The 27,941-nt window shown below is 55.9% G+C and overlaps 2 protein-coding genes across 2 annotated transcripts; one reads left to right on the forward strand and one right to left on the reverse strand.

The window, feature by feature from the left end:
* Positions 1-2,776: 2,776 nt before the first annotated feature.
* LOC132533940 (keratin-associated protein 5-4-like) lies at positions 2,777-3,792 on the reverse strand. The gene has a single exon (XM_060177320.1). The coding sequence runs from the start codon at positions 3,775-3,777 to the stop codon at positions 3,076-3,078; it is 702 nt and encodes a 233-aa protein (XP_060033303.1). The 5' UTR covers positions 3,778-3,792; the 3' UTR covers positions 2,777-3,075.
* A 5,936-nt stretch (positions 3,793-9,728) lies between these two features.
* On the forward strand, positions 9,729-10,978 carry LOC132533942 (keratin-associated protein 5-2-like). Its single transcript, XM_060177324.1, has one exon. The coding sequence runs from the start codon at positions 9,767-9,769 to the stop codon at positions 10,457-10,459; it is 693 nt and encodes a 230-aa protein (XP_060033307.1). The 5' UTR covers positions 9,729-9,766; the 3' UTR covers positions 10,460-10,978.
* The last annotated feature ends 16,963 nt before the right edge of the window (positions 10,979-27,941 follow it).

The following is a 27,941-nucleotide window of genomic DNA, read 5'->3' on the forward strand; positions in this document are numbered from 1 at the left end:
GAGGAAGAGACAGAAAGAGAGAGAGAGAGGGAGAGAGACCTCCAGCCCTGCTTCACTGCTTGTGAAGCTTCACCCCTGCAGGTGGGGACTGGGGCTTGAATCTGGTGTGGGGGGGGGGCTGAGCATGGTAACGTGTGTTCAACTGGGTGCTCCCTGCCTGGCCTGCACCCCCTTCTAAAAGGGACTCAGGATCAGACTTCTAAGCAGAGACCCCAAGCACAGCCATGGGCCTGGGCGCTGGTGGCAGGGGTGGGGGAGGCAGAGGCAGTGCTGCCCTTTGCCCCGGCTCTGCCTACGCCCGTGTGGAAGCTGTCGCCAGGGCCTCCCTGAGGGGTTTAGGGGGCCAGTGGCAGGCCCACAGAGGGGCTCCTGGATGCGGCTTCCTGCTGCTCTGTCCCAGAAGGCCTCAGGGCTTCTTGCCCCTGGAGAGGGGCGTGCTCACCTGGGAGCAGGGAGCAGGGGGTGGGGTGGGGTGTCTGGCTGGGGAAGGGGCTGTGGGCCCAGGTGGGGACAAGTGGGGACAGGAGGGGCTCCTGGCCTGAGGGGTGGGGTTCCTGCTTCGCCAGGAGTGCCCTCCAAGCTGCGTCCGGGCCCCTGGCACTGAGGGGCTCTGGTGCTGTAGCTGCTGTCCCCTCCCCCAGCTTCTGTCTTAAAAAGTCAGGGCGGAGGGTAGACAGCATAATGGTTGTGCAAATAGACTCAGCCTGAGGCTCCAAAGTCCCAGGTTCAGTCCGCACCACCATAAGCCAGAGCTGAACAGTGCTCTGGTTAAAAACAAAAAAACACAAAAACAAAAGCGTCCACTCAGAGGGTGCTGGGTGGTGGTGCACCCAGTAGAGCGCACATGCTGCCAAGCACAAGGGCCCGCATTCCAGCCCCCGGCTCCTCACCTGCAGGGAGGAAGGTTCACAAGTGGCAAAGAGAGCTACAGGTGTCTCTGTGTCTCTCTCCCTCTCTGTCTCCCCTCTCACTTCTCTCTGTCCTGCACACTAGAGGAAGGGAGAAAATGGCCACCAGGAATGATGGAGTTACTGTGCTGTCACCCTGGTGACAATAAGATAAATAAAACAGATAAATGAAGAAATTGAGCCAGAGACGTGAGGTCCCAGTGAGGACAAAAATGAAGCAAAGAATGTTCTGGGGAAGCTGTGGGGAGGGTCCTGACTGGAGCACAGGGGGCAGCAGGCTGGTCAGGGGTCCTGTGGCTGGGCCGCAGCCAGGGGCTTGGGGGCGTCTCTGGGCTGACTCGCTGCTGGGTCCCTTCCGGCCAGCGGCTCTCCGGTCTCCTCGCTGTTTCTTATGGGGGAGGCATTTTAACATCTCCTGTGGTTCCCGTGTGAGCTGAGGGCCTCCCTGGCCCGGTTGTTTTACTCTTTCAAACACCGGGAGACAGAGAGTGAGACGGAGAGACGGCCCAGCACCCCTCCACCAGCCATGGTGTCCCCGCCCCCCCCCCCCGGGCTCAAACCCGAGACACTTCAAGAGGGCAAGGCATGCCCATCACTTGCTGAGCTGTCTCTTGGCCTTGAGGGTAAGACTTAATTAAATTTAACTTGGGTGAGGGTAGATAGCATAATGGTTATGCAAATAGAGTCTCATGCCTGAGACTCCAAAGTCCCAGGTTCAATCCCCTGTACCACCATCAGCCAGAGCTGAACAGTGCTCTGGTCAAAGTCAATCAATCAATCAGCCAATTTAATTTAAATTTAATGTCCCCCCCCCCCCGCCCCCAAGCCCTGCTCAGCTCTGGCTGATGGTGGTGCTGGGGATTGAACCTGGGACTTTTGGAGCAGAGTCTCTTTGTGGAACCGCTGTGCTGTCTGCCCCTCAGAGTGAGACTTTAACAGTTCACACCAGGACCACTGTGTCTCACACATTGTCTCTTTCAACCTCACCGCGGAGGCCTCTCCCCTCAGTTCCCAGGGCCTGACCCCGGGTCCCTCTGCCACAGGGCCTTCTAGTCGGGAGCCCTGTGCCACACTTGCCCGTGGTGATGTCTGGGTGCTCACCCTGGACCCCCCCCCCAGAGCTTTGTTATAAAAGGGCACTGCAAACCATGACCCCCCAGTAAAGGGAACAAAAGGGATATTTATTTATTTATTTATTTATTTATCTTACCACCAGGCTTATAGCTGGGGTTTAGTGCCTGCACAATGAACCCACTGCTCCTAATGCCTTTTTTTCTTCTCTTTCTTTCAAACAGAGAAAAACTGAGAGGGAGAGGGAGAGGGAGAGGGAGGAGCAGACGGGGGGGGGGTAATTGGGAGAGGGGGGGAGGGAAAGGGGGAGGAGGGAGGGGGAGAAGAGAAGGAGAGAGAGGAAAAGAGGGAGAGGGGGAGGGAGAGGGGGAGGGAAAGGGATGAGGAGGAGGGGGAGGAGGGAGAGTGGGAGAGGAGGGGGAGAGGAAGGGGGAGGCAGAGTGGAAGGTGGAGGTGTACTGAGGGGGAGGGGGAGGAGTAGGGGAGGGGAGGCAGAGGGAGAAGGAAAGTGTAGAGGGGAAGGGAGGGGAGAGGGAGGGGAGGAGGGTTGGTGGAGAGAAGCCGCAGTCCTGCTCCACTGCTCCTGAAGCCTTCCCTGTCCCTAGGTGGCCCAGCCAGAGGTTGGCAGCACGGGGCATCCATGTCCCCTCAGACTCCCCACAGGAGCCCCCTGACCTGGGGGCTGAGCCCCTGTGGCACCGGGCTGCCACCCGCATTCTAACTAGGAGTCTGTCCAGGGTAGGCTGGGAGGAGGGGTGGCCAGGTCCCTGTCTCTCCCCCACCGTCCCTGGCACCTGCCCACATGGGAGGGATGAAGCCCTGGGCCATGCAGCTTCTAGGGGACATGGGACACTGCCCTGGGGACATCTCAGGCACTCTGAACAGGGCGTGAGGGAGGGGTGGAGGGAGCAGGGGGAGAGGAAGGAAGGATGAGGGAGGGAGGAAAGCAGGAGGGTGGGCAGGTGGGCAGGCAGGTAGGCAGGAAGGGGCTTAGAGGAAAAAGCTTCAGGAGCCTCAGGGGACACATGCACAGAGGGGCAGGTGCTGGGAATGAGCAGAGAGCAGGTGTCACCAGACAACAGCGCTGGGTCCCAGCTCAGATCTTGCACTGGCAGCACACGGGGACGCAGCAGGGCTGGCAGCAGCTGGACTGACAGCAGCAGGGCTTACAGCAGCTGGACTGACAGCAGCAGGGCTGACAGCAGCTGGACTGACAGCTGCAGGGCTTACAGCAGCTGGACTGACAGCAGCAGGGCTGACAGCAGCTGGACTGACAGCAGCAGGGCTTACAGCAGCTGGACTGACAGCAGCAGGGCTTACAGCAGCTGGACTGACAGCTGCAGGGCTTACAGCAGCTGGACTGACAGCTGCAGGGCTTACAGCAGCTGGACTCACAGCAGCAGGGCTGACAGCAGCTGGACTGACAGCAGCAGGGCTTACAGCAGCTGGACTGACAGCAGCAGGGCTTACAGCAGCTGGACTGACAGCTGCAGGGCTTACAGCAGCTGGACTGACAGCAGCCACAAGAGCTACAGCTTCCTTTGCAGCCCCCACAGGACCCACAGGACCCACAGGAGCCCTTGCAGCCCCCACAGGACCCACAGGAGCCCTTGCAGCCCCCCTTGCAGCCCCCACAGGACCCACAGGAGCCCTTGCAGCCCCCCTTGCAGCCCCCACAGCTGGAGCCACAGCTGGAGCAGGAGCAGGCTGGCACACAGCAGCACACGGGCACACAGCAGCTGGAGCCACAGCCCCCACAGCTGGAGCCACAGCCTCTGGAACAGCCAGAGCAGCTCATGGTCGTGGTGGGTTGAGGTGAGGAGGTGAGAGGAGCAGGTGAGAGGGCGGTGGGTGTGGAGCTGGGGGGCGGGCGGGGCCTCTATATACCTGGCAGGGCAGCTTCCTGCTTCCTGTTTGTGCTGCGTCCTCCACCCACCCACCGAGGGCGAGAGTGGTGGCGTTGGTGCCCCTGCTCCTCACTTCACCTCTGGAAGTCTGACATCCCCCTTCCTCTTTCTAAGTTCGAACTCTTCCCATTTTCTTGTCAATATTAATCCCACTTCCAGGATTTTCAGCTTCTCTGGAATTGTCAAGGCATGAGATCTCTTCTCACCTTTGCTGTCTCTGTCGGATCTGATTTGTGGGCAGGGGAGACAGCATCATACTTCTGCAGTAAGTCTCTCATACCTGAGGCTCCAAAGTCCCAGTTTCCATCCCCACACCAGCATCAACCAGAGCTGAGCAGTGTAATAATATAAATATATATTATAAATTTAAATTAATAATATAAATGTATTTATCTGTGGTCTGGGAGGTGGCGCAGTGATAGGGCTTTGGACTCTCAAGCATGAGGTCCTGAGTTTGATCCCCGGCAGCACATGTGCCAGAGTGATGTGTGGTTCTTTCTTTTCTCTCTCCTCCTATCTTTCTGATTAATAAATAGATAAAATCTTAAAAGAATATAATCTTTAAAAATAATATTTTATTTTATTTAGAGAACAGGAGAGAGGAGCAAGGGAGAGACAGAGGCAGAGGAAGAGCTCCGCGGTCCATGGGGCTTGCCAGCCTTCATGCTTCTCCCATGTGGTGCCAGGGCCCAACTCGAGAGCCAGGTGTGCGCCCCACTGGGTGTTCCACCTTCAGCTCCTCTCCTTGTATTTCTGTCACTCTCTGCAGCTCAGCTGCCAGGCAGGCTGGAACACACAGGTTCCTGACTTTTTTTTTTCAACCACCAGAATTACTGTTGGGGTGTAGGGATAAGTGACCCCACTATTCCTTGTGGCCTTTGTCTATTTCTTTTTTTTCTTTTTCCCCTCCAGGGTTATCGCTGAAGCTCAGTACCTGCACTGCTCCTGACAGCCTTTTTTTTCTTTCTTTCTTCCTTTCTTTCTTTCTTTCTTTCTTTCTTTCTTTCTTTCTTTCTTTCTTTTTGGATAGAACAGAGAGAAATTGAGAGGTGAGGGGAGATGGAGAGGGAGAGAGACCGAGAGACACCTGCAGCCCTGCTTCACCACTAGTGAAGCTTCTCCCCTGCAGGTGGGGAGCAGGGGGCTTGGGCCCAGATCCTCGCTGGCGTCCTTGAGCTTTAGTACCATGTGCTTCACAGATGCACCGCTGCCCAGCCCCTGCCCAGTAGATGGTGAGATATGGGTGTGGTAGAGAGACCTGCTGCACTGCTCCATAGACCAGGCCTTGAACCCAGGTCCTCACACATGGCAACGTGTGCGCTCTACCAGCTGTGCCCTGGGCTTCTTATAAAATGCGCCCGGGGCCTCCCAAGATGCCGGAGTCGTTGGTTCTGACTCTGACCGGCCCACAGGCCCACTCGCTGTCCGGGACTGTCTCTTCCTCTCTGTTTGCCTGTTGTCCCTCCCTCCTCCTTCATTCTGTATCCTGGGGTGGGGGCACCTCAGTCCCGCTCCCTCCCCCACAGACCCCCTGACACTGTCTGCGGCCTCGGTCACTGCTGCCCTTTCTGGGGGCAGGCATTCTGGGTGCTGGTCCTTCCGAACCCGCTGCACTACCACCCAACTCCCCAACTTCCCTATTCTTTATCCCTCTGGGAGCATGGACCCGGGTCACTGTGGGATGCAGAAGGTGGGAGGTCTGGCTTCTGGAATTGCTTCCCGATGAACATGGGTGTTGGCAGGTGGATCCATACTCCCAGCCTGTCTCTCTCTTTCCCTAGTGGGGCAGGGCTCTGGGGAAGCGGGGCTCCAGGACACATGGGTGGGGTTGCCTGTCCAGGGAAGTCAGGTTGGTGTCATAGTAGCATCTGGAACCTGGTGGCTGAAAAGAGTTACGATAGAAAGCAGAGCAAATTGTTGACTAATCACGAACCTAAAGGCAGGAATATTGTGGGTGGAGATTTGGGGTTTCCGTTTTGGAAAAAGCTGGTAGGTCTATTTTAGGTCTATTCCAAGGGGCCCATGACTTCACCAGTTTTTGCCTGAGCCTGACATCCAGTATGCAGGTGACCTAAGCTGTTGTCTGGGGGGATGGTGTCATAGTTGGGAAAAGGACTGGAAAGTTGGATCAGGGAAGAGAGTAGCTCCCAAATACGGGGAAAATGTATAAATATTGTTAACTGTAAACCCCACTGATCTGATCTGGTATGTTATTTCTATAGTCAGAGCCACTGGGGTTCACAGAAAAATGGGGAGACAGGGTAGAGCTTCCCCTGGACGTCTGGCCCTGGCCACAAACCCCCCGCAACACCCCCACATCACACCCACCACTGTGGGGACTCTGGTCACTGCTTGTGAGCTCACAGCATGTCACCCCAACCAGAGTCCAGTCAGCCAACTGGGTCAGCATACACCGCCCCCTCCACAGGTCTGGACAAAGGCACACAGTGTGACGATGCCATGGAGACACCCCCGCCCCGGCTCCACCACGCAGCCCTCCCGCCACAGAGAAACACAGCTCCTGTCTTGTTTTCCTTCCTGTTGGTCACCACTGGCACCGTCTGTCCACTGGGTGGGGTGCGCCCAGGCTCCTTGCTGCCTACCCACCTGAGAGCAGAGCTGTGTCTGCTGCCCTGACCCCAGACCCTGAGCCATGGGAGAGGCCAGGCAGGCGCCCCCTCCGTGAGCTGCCTCCGCAGCCCTGCTGCCCTCTCACCTGCGGGCCGGACATCAGCATCTGGGCTCACAGACAGCGCGTCAATGAAATGCCTGGGAGGGTGTGCCTCTGTATGATTACCTATGATTATATATAGAATTTTCTTGGTCTTCCCAGAGGTGACTGTTTTCACATTCAGGTGACTGAAGCCGTCCTGCAGTTGTCCCTCACCTCCATACTTGCTTCATTAAGCATCATCTTCTCCGGGTCTATCCACATTTCACATTTATTTATTTAGCTAGTTAGTTGGTTATTATTGGGTAGAGATAGAAAGAAATTGAGAGGGGAGGGAGCCGGGCGGTAGTGCAGCGGGTTAAACGCAGGTGGCGCAAAGCGCAGGGACCGGCATAAGGATCCCGGTTCGAGCCCCCGGCTCCCCATCTGCAGGGGAGTCGCTTCCCAGGCGGTGAAGCAGGTCTGCAGGTGTCTGTCTGTCTCTCCCCCGTCTGTCTTCCCCTCCTCTCTCCATTTCTCTCTGCCCTATCCAACAGTAACAGCAACAACAACAATAACAACAACAATGATAAACAACAAGGGCAACAAAAATCAAAAGGGCGGCCTTCAGGAGCAGTGGATTCTTAGCGCAGGCACCGAGCCCCAGCAATAACCTTGGTGGCAAAAAAAAGAAATATTGAGGGGAGGGGAAGATAGAGAGGGAGAGAGACAGAGAGACCCCTGCAGCCCTGCTTCACCACCTTGTAAAGCTTTCCCCCTGCAGGTAGGGACTGGGGGCTTGAACCCAGGTCCTTGAGCACTGTGATGTGAGCGCTAACCAGGTGTGATACTGCCTGGCCCTGCAGTTCCATCCACTTTATCCCCAAGGACACAATATCATCTTTTTTCTTGTTGAATAATACTCCACTGCATATACATTTCGTAACTTTGTATCCCGTCATCTGTCGAAGGCCATTTCGATTGTTTTCAGGTTTTTGCTCTTGTGAAGAAAGCCACTATGAACATGGGAACGTAGGTCCCTTGGAGTCAGCGTCATTAGCTGGCGTTCTCACATGACAGCAACAAGATGCCAACAAGGAAACCACACACTGTGGCGCACCTGGTCAGTGCACACACTACAGCGCACAAGGACCCGGGTTCAAGCCCCCAGTCCCCATCTGCAGGGGGGAAGCTTCATGAGAGGTGAAGCAGGGCTGCAGGGGTCTCTCTGTCTCTCTCCCTCTCCATCTCCCCCTTCTTCTGATTTCTCTCTGTCTTTTTCCCGTAGTAAATAAGAATGAATCCAAGCTCACAATCCTACAACAAATATCACCTGTCCTCTTTTGCCAGAATCAACCCAGCAGACATAACCCGAATGTTTTTTCATTGCTTAAACAACAACAAAAGAGCGAGGGATACTTGGGGAAGACCATCTAGACAGGAGATCTGGAAACATCAGGCTTGACAAACAAACCCAAGACCTAAAATGTGTGTGCTCAGTGAATTATCTGTGTCTCTTCAAACAGCGACATGGGGTAACAGCCTCCCATATTGCCCGCAAATGCAGGCAACCACTGGGTAACTCCTGACCTGGGAGGGAGCGGGGACTTGCTGAGCACTGAGGCTCAGGATGCTGAGATCAGACCTGGGACGTGCAGGGCCCTACTCACCGCTCGCCACTAGAAGACTGTTGCTTCTCTTCCCTGTTCTCTGTCCTTGAAAAGCCTTTTTAAAACTAGGATTTTGAACGTGTGAACACTGCAAACAAAGACAACAGTGAGATACCACTTCACCCCTGTGAGAATGTCAGGCATCAGAAAAGGTGTCAGCAACAGATGCTGGAGAGGCTGTGGGGACAAAAAAAAATCCTCCTGCACTGCTGGTGGGAATGTCAGCGGGTCCAGCCCCTGTGGAGAGCAGCCTGGAGACTCTCAGAAGTCTGGAAGTGGACCTGCCCTGTGACCCTGCAATTCCCCTCCTGGGGACAGATCCTAAGGAACCCAACACACCCATCCAGAAAGATCTGTGTGCACCTGTGTTCACAGCAGCTCCATGTGTAACAGCCACAACCTGGAAGCAGCCCAGGTGTCCAACAACAGCTGAGTGGCTGAGCAAGCTGTGGTCTGTATGCACGATGGAATGCTACTCAGCTGTGAAGAAGGATGAAGTCACCTTCTTCCCCTCCTCTTGGACGAAGCTTGAAGGACTCCTGTGAAGTGAGATCAGCCAGAAAGAGAAGGATCTCACATGGACGGAAGTGGAGAAGCAAGATCAGAAGGGCAAACAAAGCAGGGCTCGGACTGGAGCTGATGTGTTGCACCGGAGTCAAGGACTTGGAGGGGAGGGTTCGAGTCCTGGAACAAGACGCACGGGAGGACCCAGGTGGGGCTCAGAGATCATGTGGGAAACTGAGAAGTGTGACCCATGGACCAACTACTGTGTTTACTGTCAACTAGAAACCATTAATCCCCCAATAAAGAGAAAGAGGGGCCGGTGCTGGCGCACCTGGTGGAGCGCACGTGTTACGATGCGCAAGGACCCGGGTTCGAGCCCCCAGTTCCCACCTGCCGGGGGAAAGCTTTGCAAGTGGTGAAGCAGGGCTGCAGGTGTCTGTCTCTCTCCCTCTCTACCATTCCCTTCCCTTTTGATTTCTGGCTGTCTCTATCCAAAAAATAAATAAAGTTAATAAAAATATTAAAAAGAAAAGAAGGAAGGGAGGGAGGAGGCATGTGAACATACCTTGGTGGGATCCCTCTGGATTCTGAGTCATCTTCTCACACTACACCACGGACCATGGCAACAAAGAATAATAAATAATAATAATAACACAAAACCTGATCAGAACGTGAACGTAACACTGCCAGGAAGCTGCCAGGGCTGAGGAGCTGGGAGTCCAGGTGGATGGTGTCATCCAGTCACCTGTGTCAACACAGAGCAGGTGACACGGCCCTGGGAACAGGAAACAAAGGCAGACAGACCTGAGGCCCGGACGACTGTACAGGGACGTCCACAGCGAGGAGAAAGCTGACAGAGCAAAGCGAGTGGTTGCTCTCCTCCCGACAGCAAGAGGAAGTGAAGAAGGAAGCTGGGGCCAATAGAGACATCACATGGCAGTGGGCACGCGCCCCGCTGCCCTGCCAGGTATATAGAGGCCCCGCCCGCCCCCCAGCTCCACACCCACCGCCCTCTCACCTGCTCCTCTCACCTCCTCACCTCAACCCACCACGACCATGAGCTGCTCTGGCTGTTCCGGAGGCTGTGGCTCCAACTGTGGGGGCTGTGGCTCCAGCTGCTGTGTGCCCGTGTGCTGCTGTGTGCCAGCCTGCTCCTGCTCCAGCTGTGGCTCCAGCTGTGGGGGCTGCAAGGGGGGCTGCAAGGGCTCCTGTGGGTCCTGTGGGGGCTGCAAGGGGGGCTGCAAGGGCTCCTGTGGGCCCTGTGGGTCCTGTGGGGGCTGCAAGGGCTCCTGTGGGTCCTGTGGGGGCTGCAAGGGGGGCTGCAAGGGCTCCTGTGGGCCCTGTGGGTCCTGTGGGGGCTGCAAGGGCTCCTGTGGATCCTGTGGGGGCTGCAAGGGGGGCTGTAGCTCTTGTGGTTGCTGTCAGTCCAGCTGCTGTAAGCCCTGCTGCTGTGAGTCCAGCTGCTGTAAGCCCTGCTGCTGTGAGTCCAGCTGCTGTAAGCCCTGCAGCTGTGAGTCCAGCTGCTGTAAGCCCTGCTGCTGTCAGTCCAGCTGCTGTAAGCCCTGCTGCTGTCAGTCCAGCTGCTGTAAGCCCTGCTGCTGTCAGTCCAGCTGCTGTAAGCCCTGCTGCTGTCAGTCCAGCTGCTGTAAGCCCTGCTGCTGTGAGTCCAGCTGCTGTAAGCCCTGCTGCTGTCAGTCCAGCTGCTGCCAACCCTGCTGCGTCCCCGTGTGCTGTCAGTGCAAGATCTGAGCCTGTCTTGTGCCCCCCAGTGCCTGTGTCCACACCCACAGCTTCAGGAGCCCTGACGTTCCCCCGTCCCCCCTGGATCTCCACCTGCAGGTGTGGACAGACTCCCCCTCTGTCCTGTCCTTGGAGTCATGCTCCCCCTCCTGCCCTGCACGCCACTGGTGCCGCTGCTCCTGGGCCTGGCCCAGGCTCCTCAAAGGGGCTCCCTCCAGAACTCACCCTCTTTCCTGCCCCCGGGATACCGCCAGATGGAAGAGACCCTGAGCCTAAGGATACTGTGTGCCGGTTGCCAAGAGAGCTGGCCAGCCTGTGTCACCCCATGGCCAGTTCCCAGCTACCCCCAGGCCCAGTGCTGGGACCCCTTGTGACTCCCTAATAAAAAACCCTACCCACCCACAGTCTGTGTCAATGAGTCTTCCTAGAGTCTGGTCAGTGTCTGGTCAGCTGCCTGCTGCCCCCGCCTGGGTGCTCTGCCCCTCCAGCAGCCCGGCCGGGCACCTGTGGGCATTGCTGCAGGGAGGGAAGGAGGCTCCACCTGCTGGGGGTCTCAAGAGGGTCTGAGCACAGGGGAAACAGGGCAGGGTGGCACTCGCAGGCCTTCACCTCTGCATGCTCTCAGAGTCACCCTTAGTGTTGGGAGCCCAGACATCCCTGGACCAGGAAGGGCCCCAGGTTCAAGGTCCTCCCTCCATGGGCCACACAGCATATCTGGGGACACTGTATGGTCTGTGTCCTTCCATCTCTCTCTGTCTCTACCTCTCTGAGAAGAGTATTCCCTGCTAAGTGAAGCTTCACAGTGGCATGTTCAGTCATCTTTGGCCCGGCAGGGTCTCCCTCCACTCGGAGCATGAAAAGCCACTGGGCAGTGGGGACCAGCCCAGAACTGAGCTTCCAGGGCATATGATCATTTTCCTAAGAAGCCAGTGAGACCAGGCAGTTGTACTGAGTCCAGGCAGTGCCTTGGCCGCAGGGCAGGTAGCTCTAAGAGCTGGACTCCATGCCCCAGAGGGGCCATGAGAACCTTGGGGTCAGCACACAAAGGCTTTGAAATCTCTGCAGAACACCCATCCAAAGAGATCTGTGTGCACCTGGTTAAGAGCCCAGACCTGGCAGCAGCCTGGGCATTCAACAACAGATGAGTGGCTGAGAAAACTGGTCTAGATACACAATTAATACTATTCAGCTGTGAAGAATGGTGAAGTCACTTCTTCAGCTCATCTTGGATGGAGCTTGAAGCAATCCTGTGACGTGAGATCAGCCAGAAAGAGAAGGATGAGGATAGGATGATCTCTCATGGACAGAAGTGGAGAAATCAGAACAGAAGGGGGAAGCACAAAGGGGAAACACCAACTTGGACTGGAGTTGGTGTATTGCACCAAAGGCAAGGACTTGGAGGGGAGGGTTCGAGTCCTGGAACAAGATGCACAGGAGGACCTAGGTGGGGGTTATGTGGAAAACTGAGAAATGTGACCCATGGATCCACAACTGTGTTTACTGTCAGCTGTAAACTATTCATCCCCCAGTAAAGAAAAAAAAAGGAGGGAAGGAAGGGTGGAAGGGAGGAAGGGAGGGAGGGAGGAAGGGAGGGAGGGAGGAAGGGAGGGAGGGAGGAAGGGAGGGAGGAAGGGAGGGAGGGAGGAAGGGAGGGAGAAAGGGAGGGAGGGAGGAAGGGAGGAATCTCTGTGGAGGGAAGGAAGGGAGGGAGGGAGGAAGGGAGGGAGGGAGGAAGGGAGGGAGGGAGGAAGGGAGGAACCTCTGTGGAGACTTTGTGAGGGACAGGTCAGAGGCTGGCGCTCTGCTTCTCACTCCACGCCACGGCAAGTGAACATTTCTCTGACTTAATGGACACAGCATGTAGGTCGAGACAGAGGCAGACACCAAAGCCTCCCTCGGCGCGCTGGGCCAGGCCACGGCGACGCAGAGCAGACAAAGCTATGTTTATGTTTAGATGATAAACTTCACTTGACAGAAGGCTAAGAAGACAACAGCCCATGAACCACAGCAGGGCGGCAGATGCGTGTGTGGTGGGGGAGTGGGGCCTCAGGCATGAAAGTCGTTTGCAGAGTCTTGAAGCTGTCTCTCTTGTCCTATTAGATTTACTCCTATTACTGCTATCATTATCGTTGTTATTTCCCCCCACAGTCCTGCTGAGCTCTGGCTGCTGGTGGTGCTGGGGATAGAACCTTGGACCTCAGAGCCTCAGGAATGAAAATCTTTTGTAGAACCACTGTGCTGTCTCTCCAACCTGCAACTACTTTTTAACTCTGTCTGTCTATCCATCAATCTGTCTGTCTATCCATCAGTCATCAACTACTTGTGGATTTATTTTATTTTATTTAAAAGCTTTTTATTTATAAAAAGGAAACACTTGGGAATTGGGCGGTAGTGCAGCGGGTTAAGCGCAGGTGGCGCAAAGCACAAGGACCGGCAGAAGGATCCCGGTTCAAGCCCCCGGCTCCCCACCTGCAGGGGAGTCACTTCACAGGCGGTGAAGCAGGTCTGCAGGTGTCTGTCTTTCTCTCCCCCTCTCTGTCTTCCCCTCCTCTCTCCATTTCTCTCTGTCCTATCCAACAACGATAACAACAACAACAACAACAACAACAACAGTAAAACAACAAGGGCAACAAAAGGGAATAAATGAATGAATAAATAAATAAAAAACATAAAAAATATTTTAAAAAGGAAACACTGACAAAAACATAGGATAAAAGGGGTACAATGCCACACAGTTCCCACCACCAGAACTCCGTATCCCATCCCCTCCCCTGACAGCTTTCCTATTCTTTATCCCTCTGGGAGCATGGACCCAGGGTCATTGTGGGATGCAGAAGGTGGGAGGTCTGGCTTCTGTCATTGCTTCCCCGCGGAACATGGGCCCCCTCTGGATTTACTGCCTGAATCAGCACGCACACGTTTGCAGCCTGGCTGAGCAGTTCCCCCTGGCGCCCACAGGGAGGGGGTCCCAAGTAGAAGCTTCCCCGGTGGGCCACAGCCCACACCCATGCCCACACCTGCCGGCTGGACCGTGGGCCCAGGGGCCTTCCTGCCGAAGTGAGGAAGCTGGCAGGGTCGTGGCTCAGGAGTGTTGTCCTGAACAGCCTCTGGCCGCTGCCGCCTGTCCATGGAGGTGTGTGGGGGGCTGTGAGCTCTCACCTCTTTCCCTTGAAGCTCGTCCACCTCCTGTGCCCACCCCAACTGGGAGGTGTCACTGGACACCCGGTACCAGCCTGGGGAGCCAGCCGCATCCCACAGAGCACCCCCTGGTGGTGCTGAGTGGTATGGGAGGGACAGACAAACCCCACAAGACGTCCACCGACATGTCCACATAGCCAGGGACCGTCGGTCACCTTGGAAAGGGGTCTGAGCAGAGGAGGCTGGGCTGTGGAACCAGGGAGAGGGAAGGGCACACACGGGTGCTGACTGGGTCCCGGGTGCCTGCATCTCGTCGCAGACAGGCAAGGAAAAACACTGGAGGGGATGCCACGCAGCCCCCAGCCTCTGAGCCGGCGGAGGGAGAGCAGACCCCCCAGATCTGTGGGGAGGCAGCCTGGGGGCTTCCCTAGGCCTGGTGTCTGGGGAGTGAGTCAGCCGGCCTGCTGCCCTGGGCCACCCTGTCCCGGCCTCTGAATCGGCACAGAGAAATGCTGAGATGGCCTGGAGCGGTCCGGGCTGAGTCCCCAAGGTCCAGCGGAGCAGGAGTGTCACCGAGAGAGAGCTCAGCAGGTAACAGAGGCGGGGAGACGGCTCAGGGCCAGAGCGCAGGACTTGCACCTGGTACCTCCTACAAGAACAGTGCTCTGCTTCTGAACCTCAAAAGACCCCTTTCCCCACCCCTCAATGAAGCGACAGCACTCAGCGGGGAGATGTCCAGGAAAGGGGTTTCAGCACACTGGGCTCAAGCCGGCCACGGGTCTGAGCAGCCCTCCTCCCGACTCTGCATGGCCAGCAAGGGTCTGCACTCCTCACACACTCGCAGGTGTCGAGGGTCAACGCTCCAGACCCCAGGACTCCAGGCCACAGCCCACTTGGCACCTGAGGTGAATGCAGGCACAGGACTCACCCGCTTTGACAGCCAGAGTCTGCTGAGGCCCCTTTAAGAGTTCTACCTGGTTGATGTTGATTTACGAAATTACCAGTGAGTAGACAGCATAATGGTTATGCAAAGAGACTCTCATGCCTGAGGCTCCAAAGTCCCAGGTTCTATCCCCAGCACCACTGTAAACTGGAGCTGAGCTGGGCTCTGGTTAAAAAAAAAATTACAAGATAACCATTCTTTTTGGAAGAGTCGCAAGACTCCGTGGATTCAGTGAGTGTCAGAGGGCCAAGGGCCAGGTGGAAGGGCAGGCGGGGTGGGCTGGGCAAGGCTGGGCCAGCAGCACGCGGAGGCAGAGCGGGGAAGGCCGCAGGAATGCCTGCTTGGCCTGTGTCCGTCCCCACTTGCTGGCTTCCTCTTGTCCCGCTGTGCACAGTCTTGTCCGTCACACTGGCGAGCGTCGAGTCAAAGGGTAACGTGGCATCAATACAGCAAAATGCCAGCCCGGTACCAGAGCCGCTGAGAACTCGAGCCAGGCACAGACGTTATTTCCAACAAGTGCGGACAGACAGGGGGATGCAGCCAGCATAGACCCACGGGGCCGAGGGTGTGGCCAGAAAGGTTCTCTCTTTCTAATTGTTTTTGTCTTTATTCATTGGATAGAGACCGCCAGAAATCAAGAGGAAAGAAGGTGATAGAGAGGGAGAGAGGCAGAGAGACACCTGCAGCCCTGCTTCACCACTCACAAAGCTGTCCCCCTGCAGGTGGGGACTCGAACCTGGGTCCTTGAGCACTGCAACATGTGTGATCGGTGAGCCACCACCTGGCCTCTGATTCTCTCTTATTCACAGAAGGTGCCACCTTATTCCCATTATTTCTCTGGGGATCCCTCAAAACTCTTTTCATAGAGCAAACAGGTAAGAAAAACAGAGAAAAAAAAAAAGGAAAAAAAACCAAAAACCAGCGAGTCTCCTGTTGTCCTGAGTGGAACTGGGGCTCAGGATCTAAGGGTCTGTTCCTGCCTGACACAGGGCCTGTGACTGTCCGCCGCACAGGGGTGTGCCTTGCAGATGCAGCTCCGTGAAGGGTCTGGGGCGGGGCAGGGTGAGCTGGACTGACGAGGGCGTCTCAGCAGACACAGAGTAAGAGGAAGAGCCGTGTGCCCACCCTCCCGGGGTGCCCTCGAGAGCACAGGAGCCACCTGAGGCTGGAAGCTGGAGAGGGCAAATTCACCCATATTCCCCAGACACAGGACACCGGACTCTGACCTCTGGCCTCCAGGTGCTGTGCCCGGAGCCGGCCAGAGTGACACCCACCCACACCCCACAGACGAGCGAGAGCCAGGGTATTGACTGCGTTGGGTGTTTTTTTTTTTTTTTTCCTAAGGTTTGTTTATTTCTGAGGGAGGGGAGAGGGGAGAGAGAAGCAGAGCATCACTCTGGCACAGTGTTTGAACTTGAGTCCTCATGTCTGAGGAGTCACAGAATAGAGGGGCAGGAGAGAAGGTGAATTCTGGAGGGAGCCCCTTTGAGGAGCCTGGGCCAGGCGAGGAGCAGCGGCACCAGTGGCGTGCATGGCAGGAGGGGGAGCATGACTCCAAGGACAGGACAGAGGGGGGAGTCTGTCCACACCTGCAGGTGGAGATCCAGGTGGGGGAGGGGGAAAGTCAGGGCTCCTGCAGCTGTGGGTGTGGACACAGGCACTGGGGGGCACAAGACAGGCTCAGATCTTGCACTGACAGCACACGGGGACGCAGCAGGGTTGGCAGCAGCTGGACTCACAGCAGCAGGGCTGGCAGCAGCTGGACTCACAGCAGCAGGGCTTACAGCAGCTGGACTCACAGCAGCAGGGCTTACAGCAGCTGGACTGACAGCAGCAGGGCTTACAGCAGCTGGACTGACAGCAGCAGGGCTGACAGCAGCTGGACTGACAGCAGCAGGGCTTACAGCAGCTGGACTGACAGCTGCAGGGATGACAGCAGCTGGACTGACAGCAGCAGGGCTTACAGCAGCTGGACTGACAGCAGCCACAAGAGCCACAGCCCCCCTTGCAGCCCCCACAGGAGCCCTTGCATCCCCCCTTGCAACCCCCACAGGACCCACAGGACCCACAGGAGCCCTTGCAGCCCCCACAGGACCCACAGGATCCACAGGAGCCCTTGCAGCCCCCACAGGACCCACAGGAGCCCTTGCAGCCCCCCTTGCAGCCCCCACAGGACCCACAGGAGCCCCCGCAGGACCCACAGGACCCACAGGACCCACAGGAGCCCTTGCAGCCCCCACAGGATCCCCCACAGGACCCACAGGAGCCCTTGCAGCCCCCCTTGCAGCCCCCACAGGACCCACAGGAGCCCTTGCAGCCCCCACAGGACCCGCAGGAGCCCTTGCAGCCCCCCTTGCAGCCCCCACAGCTGGAGCCACAGCTGGAGCAGGAGCAGGCTGGCACACAGCAGCACACGGGCACACAGCAGCTGGAGCCACAGCCCCCACAGCTGGAGCCACAGCCTCCGGAACAGCCAGAGCAGCTCATGGTCGTGGTGGGTTGAGGTGAGGAGGTGAGAGGAGCAGGTGAGAGGGCGGTGGGTGTGGAGCTGGGGGGCGGGCGGGGCCTCTATATACCTGGCAGGGCAGCCGGGCACGTGCCCGCTTCCTGCTTCCTCTAATTCTGTCCCTTCAGGTGCCTCCGCTTTTTCTGGATCCCAAGCACGTGCTGGCTGCCCTCAAGGCTGCTTCCTGCTGCATTTTCCCGGCAGACGGGTGACTCCTAGTGACATCCTGTGTGTCCTGGGGCCTCTGTGAAATCTGCCCCTGATTCTCTGCAGTTTCTGCATTAAAAGGTTCTATCAACTTCAACTGTTTCGAGATTGAAAGGAAACAAAACCAAAAATAATCAGAGGAGTCGCCTTCCTGCAGAAGGCTTCTGCCTGGCAAAGGAAACGCCTCCATATGGAAGACCCCCAGTGATGGAGGAGAGGCCATGGGGGACAAGCTCCGTAGCTCCTGCCTCCCGGCTCTGGCTTACGGTGGCTCTGGGCGTTGAAACCGAGACTCGGAGCCTGGGGATGTGCTTGTGCGATCAACCTGCCCCACATCAGAGATGGGTTAGAGCCCGTGAGACCCGACACAGAACTGAACAGGCACCACGGGCTGGGCGGTAGGCGGTGGGCGGTAGGCAGAGGCTCTGGCAGTGTCCTCCTCCAGCCGGAACAAGCTGGCCGGCCCTGTGGGTGCTTGTCTCCCATCCCTTGTGCAGACAAGGTGCACCCGCTGCCTGGGGTGGGGGAGTCCCTGGGTCAGGGTTGGGGGTGCTGGGCGACCATGTGGGACCCATGTGGGAAGGGCAGCTGCCTTGCCCAGCGGTGTGGCCGGGCCTCAGAGAAGGACCGTGTGGCACAAGGGGCCAGAGCTGTCACTCGCTGTCTGCAAGGCACAGGGGCTTAGACTCCAGGGGGCACAGCAGAGCCCCTGGCCACAGGTGGGAGAGCAGGTGTATTGACGGGGCTGGGCCTGGCCACACTTGGGCAGAGGGACGGGCACTCTCTGTGGTGTCCCCAGCCTCCCAGAGGAGTGACTGCTGGCCTGTGGTGCTATTCTCTCTTTTATTAGTGATTTAATATTGATTTACAAAATTAGGGTGTTGGGTGGTAGCACGGTGGGTTAAGCGCACGTGGCGCAAAGCACAAGGACCGGCTTAAGGATCCCAGCTGGAGCCCCCGGCTCCCCACCTGCAGGGGAGTCACTTCATAGGCGGTGAAGCAGGTCTGCAGGTGTCTGTCTTTCTCTCCCCTTCTCTGTCTTCCCCTCCTCCCTCCATTTCTCTCTGTCCTATCCAACAACAACAACAGCAATGACAACAATAGTAATAACAACAACAACAACAAGGGCAACAAATGGGAAAAATGGCCTCCAGGAGCAGTGGATTTGGAGTGCAGGCACCGAGCCCCAGCAATAATCTTGGGGGCAAAAATAAGTAGATAGATAGATAGATAGATAGATGATAGATAGATAGATAGATAGATAGATATAACGAGTTAACCTCACACCATTCCCACCACCAGGGTTCTGTGTCCCCAGTCCCTCTGTTGGAAGCTACAGCAGTTCTCTCACGGTCACAGATATGGGTTGACTGCTATTTCTACAACTGTCTGCCTATATTTCTATATAATTCCCCCCTTTTAGGTCCCATCTTCTCTTCCTCTCTAGGTCACCCCTACACCTGTTACTACTTCCAAATGTCCCTCCCTCTTCCCTCTTCTCTCTCCGGGTCCTGATGGAGTTGGAGCTCAGAGCCCTCTGGGCATCTTCCCCTGACATGTCTCCCCCTCTGGGAGTCTGGACCCAAATTCTTTTTTTTTCTTTTTATTAACAAAACCATAGGATAGGAGGGGTACAACTCCACACAATTCCCACCGCCCAATCTCCGTATCCCACCCCCTCCCCCGATAGCTTTCCCATTCTCTATCCCTCTGGGAGCATGGACCCAGGGTCATTGTGGGATGCAGAAGGTAGAAGGTCTGGCTTCTGTAATTGCTTCCCCGCTGAACATGGGCGTTGACTGGTCGGATGGACCCAAATTCTTTCTGGGGAGCAGAAGGTGGGAGTTCTGGCTTCTGTCACTGCTTCTCCACTGGACATGGGTGTTGGCAGGTGGACCCACACCCCCAGCCTGTGTCTGTCTGTCCCTAGTGGGGCAGGGCTCTGGGGAGGGGAGGGTCTAGGACACACGGGTGAGGGCGTCTGCCCAGGGGAGTCAGGCTGGTGTCATGGTAGCATCTGCAGCTTGGTGGCTGAAAGGTGGTAGATATAAAGCAGGACAAACTGTTTAATAAACAGGAACCCAAAGGTAGGAACAGAGCAGATGAAACGAGGGGTCTTCATGTGGGGAGAATCTGGGAGGTCTATTTTAGGTCTGTTCCAAGGGGCTCATGACTTTAGTAGTTTTTTGCCTGAGTCTGACAGCTCACATGCAGGTGGACTAAAGTCTTGTCTGGGGAGATGGTGTCGGAGTTGGGACTAGGACTAGAGAGCTGGGTCAGGGCAGAGAGTAGCTCCCAGACATTAACTCTTCACCCCTTTGACCTGACCCTGGGCCCATATATATTCACGTTTAGCACAGGAGCCTTTGTGACTTGAGTCCCTGTCGGTCAGAGCTCACAGTTCATGAGCATGGCTCCAGCAGGTTTCCTGTCATGAAATCAATAACGGCATTTATTATAACTGCAATTAAAGTAATCACCACTGAATATACATCCATTATTGAACCCATCAATTTTTTGTGTTAAAATGATCGTTAACTATTGACTTCAAGCACATTTTGTGTTGGAAGAAGAAGGTGTGTTGTAACATACAGTTGTGACTACAACTGATGTTTGAAACGTATTTAACTGGTTCACTTATGGGAAGAGAGACAGGAGAGACACTGAGCTGCTCAGCACCCTCAGCTGCCCCTGCCGTCTCCGTGCTCCTGTGTCTGTGGGGCTGGGCTTGAACCCGGGTCAGGAGCTCAGTGAGACCGCACGTCCTCAGGGGAGACCCACCCAGCCTGGGAAACCCTGGGTGCCCGCTAGCTCTGAGGCCTGGGCAGCCTGCAGGGACGGCTGGGAGGGGCATCTCATGGACGGTGGGCCCTGCTCCTTCTGAGCCCCAGGCCGGCAGGGTGGGGGCGCCACCGTCTGATGCTCCACAGGAGAGGGCGCGAGGGGATGTGGCAGCGTGGCTCCTCTGCCTCTTTACCGGCCCCGAAGGTGGTTTCCTGCCCACGTGTCCTCGGGAAATGTGGCTTGGCCCGGTGGCTATCCCACGGAAGAGTGTGGTTCTAGAAACGTCCCTGGCCTTCCCCACTCAGCAGTCTCCCCCCACGGCTCAGGGAAGCGGAGCCCAATCTCTGGAGATGCGGAAACTGCTCTTCAGTGTCTGCGCAGCACGCTATCAAGCCGCACTGCAAGGTGCATGATGGCAGCTTGTAACGTGCCGAACGCAGACACGGCCACGCAGAGGGGCAGGCCTGCCCGCGCTGTCCCAGCCCACCGCCCTCACGGGCCACGGCTCCTCTCCATCAGCTCAGACCCAGGCGTAGCTGAGTGACACGTGACTGACCTCCAGTCATGACCTTTGTTCTCAGGCACCTTGTGCTGCTGTCGGCAAAGCCGTCACTGGCGCCCGGTTGCCCCGAGAGACCCTGATGGTGGCCTGGTGGCTTTGCTACTTCCTTGTTCACAGAGACCCTGTCGGTAAACAGAAACTGCATGGCCCTCTCCCCAGGTGGACACCTCTGGCCTCTTCTCTGGCATAGCGGCCGGCACCATGTAAGACGCAAGACGCAAGTGGAGAGTCCCACCTCCTCCACCCTGACCTCAGAGGGAGCCGTCCCGGCCCTGATGCTGGGCACATGTCACCCTGCTGGGGGACACTCTTCAAAAAGGGACTCGGCCCCTCCTCACCCACCCTGCCATGAGGGGGCTGAGCCTTAGTCCCCGGCGCTGAGCCCGCACCCTCCCCGGCCACGAGTCACAGTTCTGGACCCGGGGCCGCAAGGCTCCCTTTCACGTCCTGCAGGAAGTGCCCGGGACACGGCGTCTCTTCCCCTCTCCTCTCTGGGATTCGCCCGGCACCTGCATGGGGGAGACAGTCCTTCCAGGACGCTGGGGGCAAAGGCTGCAGGCAGCTGGCCAGAGGACAGAGAGCACCCACCACACCCCAGGGGCCATTGGCCAGTGCGGAGCCCTTTGTCCTGCTGGGACACCCCTCCATCCACTACCCTTCTTCTGCATGTCATCTGCCCACCCAGCACTTACTCATCATCCCTCAACCCACCCACTCACCACCCCTTCACCTGTCCGCCACCCGTCATCCATCCATCATCCACCATCCGTCCATCCATCCATCCATCCATCCATTTATCCCCTGATCACCCATCAACCCATCATCTATGCATCCATCCTTCCATCATCCTTCACTGCCAATTCATCCATCCACCCATCCATCGTCCATCTATGCATCCATCCATCCACTATCAATTCATCCATCCACCTGTCTTCCATCCACCATCCATCCATCCATCCATCCTCCATTCATCATCAACCCATCCATCCACTATCAATTCCTCCATCCACCTGTCCTCCATCCAACATCCACCCATCCATACACTATCAATTCATCCACCCACCATCCATCCATTTACCCCTTGATCATTCATTAACCCATAACCCATCCATCCATCTGTACTTCTTCATTTCTACACTCATGTCTTCTTTTTTTATATACTTTTTCTTGTCTTTATTTATTTGATAGAGACAGAAATCAAGGAGGAAAGGGAGATAGAGAGGGAGAGAGACAGAGACACCTGCAGCCCTGCTTCACTACTCACAAAGCTTTCACCTTTCAGATGGGGACCGAGGGCTTGAACCCAAGCCCTTGCACATTGTAATGTGCGCTCAACCAGGTGCACCACCGCCCAGGCCCTTACACTCATGTCTTCATTAGCTAATTCCATTCAGCTGTGCTCATGAAACACCCATCCATCCATCCATCCGTCTTCAGTATATCATCTACCTATTTACCCATCATCCATCCATCCATCCATCCATCCATCCATCCATCCCAAGCATTAATGATAATCCACCCACCCATCCACCCACCCATCCATCATCCATCGGCCATCCATTGTGGGACTATGTGAGAGCTTGGTAGAGCTTAGGGAAGCTCCCCCCATCCTTGGATGGAGGTCTGGAAAAACACCCCACTTGTTAGCCTCTCTCCTGATAGAGATGAGCCAAGAGGGAAAAGTCTCCCAGACTCAGTTTCTCCTTGTTAGTCTCTCAAGCTCACAGAAAGCCTACAGGCCTCTCACACTCAGTTTCCCCTGCTAGCAGGCCACATGGCTGCCTGCTTTAAGTTCACACATCCGCTTCACCTTTTGATGACAAAGGAGAACACACCCTATCACACACTCCTAACACCAGGCAGTGAAAGGCCCCCCAAATCTTATTTCCTGGTGCCCTTTGATGTCCTTAATTTACATCAATCCTTGTTCTTCCTTCTCTATCTCACCTTACTGGTTTAACCAGTAAGTGATCATCCCACTTCCGGTTATCTTGTCCATCTCCAAAAATCTCTCCCTTTACTCTGTCTGAACTGGAAGACGCTTTGAAGACGGTTAAACCGGGAACAGCTGCTGGCTATGATAACATCACCCCAGAACTCATTCTTAACCTGGGCCCGGCGGCAAAGAAGTGGCTTGCTTCATTCCTGTCCCACATCTTGGAATCTGAGTCTATGCCCAAAGTTTGGTGTCGTGCGAAGATTATAGCAGTTTTAAAACCAAAGAAAGACCCAACACTGGCCGCCAGCTGTAAACCAATTTCTCTCCTCTCTGTGTGTTACAAACTCCTTGAGAGACTGCTTCTGTCACGTATTTCTCATCTTACAGAGAAATTCCTATCACCCGCCAAGGCTGGTTTCCACCCAGGAAGATCTACCTGCGAACAACCCCTGGCCCTCTCAACTTACATTGAAAATGGATTCCAGAAGAATTTAAAGACGGGTGCTATCTTTGTTGATCTCACAGCAGCCTATGACACGGTCTGGCATCGTGGTCTCCTAGTCAAGATCTCAAGATGCCTGCCCCCATGGGTGGCCAACACTATATCGTTTCTTCTCCAAAACAGAAGATTCCGGGTACATCTGGGTGACAAGTCTAGCAGATGGAGACTTGTCTCAAGTGGCCTCCCCCAGGGCTCTGTTCTGGCTCCTACGCTATTTAATATTTACATCAATGACCTCCCAGAAACTTCTTCAAGGAAGTTCATCTACGCCGATGACATCTGCTGTGCAACTCAGGCATCCAAGTTCGACATCCTCGAGGAAACACTCACGAAAGTCATGTCTCTGATATCTGATGACTGTAAAAAATGGCGACTAATCCCTAGCACTGCAAAAACGGTATCATCTGTTTTCCATCTACACCATGCCTCGGCCTCGCGTGAGCTTAACGTGCAGCTTGACGATACGAGAATCCGGCATGAAGCCCAGCCAGTCTATCTTGGCGTTACTCTCGATCGCACCCTGTCATTTCACGAACATCTCATAAAAACTGCAGCAAAGGTGGGCGCGAGGAATAACATCATTGCAAGACTGGCCAGCTCCTCATGGGGCGCGAGCGATTCCACACTACGATCATCATCTCTGGCATTATGCTATTCCTCTGCAGAATACTGTGCCCCAGGATGGTTCCGTAGCCCCCATGTCCACTCGGTTGATTCCAAATTATATTCCTCCATGAGGATAATTTCTGGAACCATCCGTTCCACCCCGGTTCCATGGCTGCCAGTTCTTAGCAACATCGCCCCACCAGATATTCGTCGGGATGCGGCATCAACTAAGTTCATTTCCCACGTCTACGCTTGACTGGACCTGCCAATATACGCGGATATCTTTGCCCACCCTGTCCAACGCTTGACGTCTCGTCACCCAATCTGGTCCCCTACGCCTACACTGAACTTCTCTGTTCCAGACTCTTGGAAACAGAGCTGGCAGTCAGCTGAGGTAAAGAACAAACACCTCATCACAGACCCCTGCAAGCGTCAACCCGGCTTTGACCTAGCACGTTATGATTGGGCCCTCCTCCATCGCTATACAACAGGCCATGGCCAGTGCGCCGCTATGCTCCATCGCTGGGGAGCCAGAGATGACCCGAACTGCCCCTGCGGCTACAGACAGACTATGATCCACATAGTCAATGACTGCCACCTCTCCGGATTCAAAGGAGGTCTCGAAACTTTACATCAGGCTCAACCTGACGCTGTTGACTGGCTACGGAAGAAGGGCAAACGCTAGAAGAAAAGGTTTAACCCCTATGCTTCTCTCAAATGCCTTTGGATAATTAAATGCCTGTATTTTGTTCCTTGTTTAACTTTCTATATTAACCCAAACCCACCTTCCAATAAATGAGTGTTTGTACCAGAATACTCCCCGAGTCCTCTTTTCAGTTTGCTGATGAGACAGAGCTGGAAGGAAAGTCGGACACACAGGATGAGAGTGGAGAATTTATTTTGTACCCAGATGCTCCTGGGACCTACACATTTGGTTCTAATCACACAGGTGGCCTGCGACACCTGACTGCTCAGCACAAAGCTCCTTGGGGGGGTGGGCAGTGAAGGCAGCAGCTCTGAAAAGCAGCAGGGCTGAGGGGTACAGGAGGGGCCAGGCCTAGTGCCAGTCTTTTGGGTGGCAAGGGTGGGGGGAGAATGCCACCCAGGGGTTGGGGGAAGGGCTCCACAGGATACTCAGCCCTGGAGAGGAGCTAGAGAAGGTGTCAACATCATACCAACCAGGAGGAGTTCACATCTTCAGAAGCTCAGATCTTGCACTGGCAGCAAACAGGGACACAGCAGCTGGACTGACAGCAGCAGGGCTTACAGCAGCTGGACTGACAGCAGCAGGGCTTACAGCAGCTGGACTGACAGCAGCAGGGCTTACAGCAGCTGGACTCACAGCAGCAGGGCTTACAGCAGCTGGACTGACAGCAGCAGGGCTGACAGCAGCTGGACTGACAGCAGCAGGGTTTACAGCAGCTGGACTGACAGCTGCAGGGCTTACAGCAGCTGGACTGACAGCTGCAGGGCTTACAGCAGCTGGACTGACAGCTGCAGGGCTGACAGCAGCTGGACTGACAGCAGCCACAAGAGCCACAGCCCCCCTTGCAGCCCCCACAGGACCCACAGGACCCACAGGAGCCCTTGCAGCCCCCCTTGCAGCCCCCACAGGACCCACAGGAGCCCTTGCAGCCCCCCTTGCAACCCCCACAGGACCCACAGGACCCACAGGAGCCCTTGCAGCCCCCCTTGCAGCCCCCACAGGACCCACAGGAGCCCTTGCAGCCCCCGTTGCAGCCCCCACAGGACCCACAGGAGCCCTTGCAGCCCCCCTTGCAGCCCCCACAGCTGGAGCCACAGCTGGAGCAGGAGCAGGCTGGCACACAGCAGCACACGGGCACACAGCAGCTGGAGCCACAGCCCCCACAGCTGGAGCCACAGCCTCCGGAACAGCCAGAGCAGCTCATGGTCGTGGTGGGTTGAGGTGAGGAGGTGAGAGGAGCAGGTGAGAGGGCGGTGGGTGTGGAGCTGGGGGGCGGGCGGGGCCTCTATATACCTGGCAGGGCAGCCGGGCTCACTTCCCTGTTGCTATTTCTGTTGTATCCTAAGGGAAGTCTTCTGTGTCACCTCCAGTCACCTGGTCCCACCTTCAGCACCCGTGCTCTGTCCTGCAGCAGTGCTCCCCACTGAGCCCCCTGAGGGGGAGTCCTGTGCCCGCTGACCCCGCACACTGACGAGACTTTAGTGCCAGCGCACGTGCTGTCCACGTCTCCAGGGTGGCACCAGCTGCTGTGTCTCCTCAGAGCCAGATGCTCCTTGGCTTTGGTCCTCTCCCCCAAGATGGTGTCGCCGGTCCAGTGGTTGTGATGTCTGTCTGGTGACTTCCCCGCACCTTGGGCACCTGAGGACCCTGGTACCTGACCCTCAGCACGCCCAGGCGTATCTCCAAGACACTGCATGGAGCACACAGGTCCCTCTGACCCCTGGGGATACCTGGGCCAGTCCCCACCTGGCGGCCATGACAGTGGCCACATGAGTGAGTCTCCCAGCCCCCAGCCTCACTCCACGGGGAGGAATTGCGGTGGGCTTTGGCTGTCACTGCGCCCCCAGGTGGACAGGCTTCTCGTCCATTAAGGAAGACACTTAGGAATGGAGTCCATGGGGCATACAGAAGATTTTATTTATTTACTTATTTTGCCTCCAGGGTTATTGCTGGAGCTCTGTGCCTGCACTACGAATCCACCACTCCTGGAGGCCATTTTCCCCAATTTTTGTTGCCCTTGTTGTTATTGCTGTTTTCATGTTGTTGGGTAGGAGAGACATGGAGAGAGGAGGGGAAGATAGAGGAGTGAAAGACAGACACCTGCAGACCTGCTTCACCACCTGTGAAGGGACTCCTCTGTAGGTGGGGAGCCTGGGGCTAGAACTGGGATCCTTATGCCGGTCCTTACACCAGTCTTTACACTTTGCGCCACGTGTGCTTAACCTGGTGTGCTACGGCCCAGCTGGGCAGTGTGCACCTGGCGGAGCGCTCACATTCCAGGGCTCAAGGACCCGGGTTTGAGCCCCTGGTCCCCACCTGCAGGGGGAACTTCACAAGTGGTGAGGCAGGGCTGCCAGTGGTGTTGTTCTATCTCTCTCCTTTATTTCCTCCTTTCCTTTCGATTTCTCTCTGTCTCTGTCCAGGAGCAAATAAATAAAACATTTTTTTAAAAGATTAAAAAGGGGGCAGCCTGCCACCCCACACATGGGAGGGTCTGGAGGCCCACATGTGACCCCAGTGCTCCAGCCTGCATCCCCTCACCGACCAGGGGTCCTTTTTATAAAGAAGTCACAAAACAAAGAAAAAGAACAGCCCAGTAAGAAGTGGGCAGAAGATGTAAATAGACGGTTCTCCAAAGAAGAGAGACGCACGGCCCACAAACGTGTAGAAATGCTCCATCCCCTCATCACCCGAGAACGCGGATTAAACCACGCTGTACTCTACCCCACACCTGCGAGAACGGGCTCCATCAGTAAGACGAGAGAAGGTCAGCGTCGGAGAGGATGTTGAGAGAGAGGAGCTCCCCCACCCTGCTGGAGGGGTGCAGACCGGGACAGCCACTCTGGAGAACAGCCTGGAGAGTCCTTCAACAGACGCAGACGGAAATGCCACGGGCTCAGCAATCCCACCGCCAGGCACCTACCCAGAAGCTGGAGGAACACGGACAGGGAGGGACTCGGTGCCCAGGTCCATAGCGGCACATGGCAAAGACCTGCGAGCAGCCAGAGCGCCCCTGCAGATGACTGCACACCGAGCCGTGGGACACCCAGTCAGCGGAGTGCTACTCAGCAGTAAGAAGGGAGGACACCGTGTCCTTTGGGAGAAAGTGACGGAGGTGGAGAAGGGGAAGCAAGGCAGGAGGGAAGGGCAGCTGCAGAGAGGCTTCACTCATGCGGAATACGGAGAAGCGAAGCGGACATACAAATATGAAAGATAGACAAAATATCAACCCGTCCCCGAATGTGAGAGAGCCAAAGTGTCTATCTATGGGGGTGGGGTGCGGCACAGACCTTTGGTGACAGGAGTGGTAGAATAAAAATATTGATGAAAATCGATATAAAAATAAAATTTATCAAGCCCTCGGCTCCCCACCTGCAGGGGAGTCGCTTCCCAGGCGGTGAAGCAGGTCTGCAGGTGTCTGTCTTTCTCTCCCCCTCTCTGGCTTCCCCTCCTCTCTCCATGTCTCTCTGTCCTGCCCAACAACGATGACAGCAATAACAACCACAATAATAACTACAACAATAAAACAACAAGGGCAACAAAAGGGAATAAATAAAAATAAATAAATAAAAATTAAAAAGAAAGAGAGAAATCAGAA

Source organism: Erinaceus europaeus, chromosome 17 (genome assembly GCF_950295315.1).
Source record: "Erinaceus europaeus chromosome 17, mEriEur2.1, whole genome shotgun sequence".
Lineage (NCBI taxonomy): Eukaryota > Metazoa > Chordata > Mammalia > Eulipotyphla > Erinaceidae > Erinaceus > Erinaceus europaeus.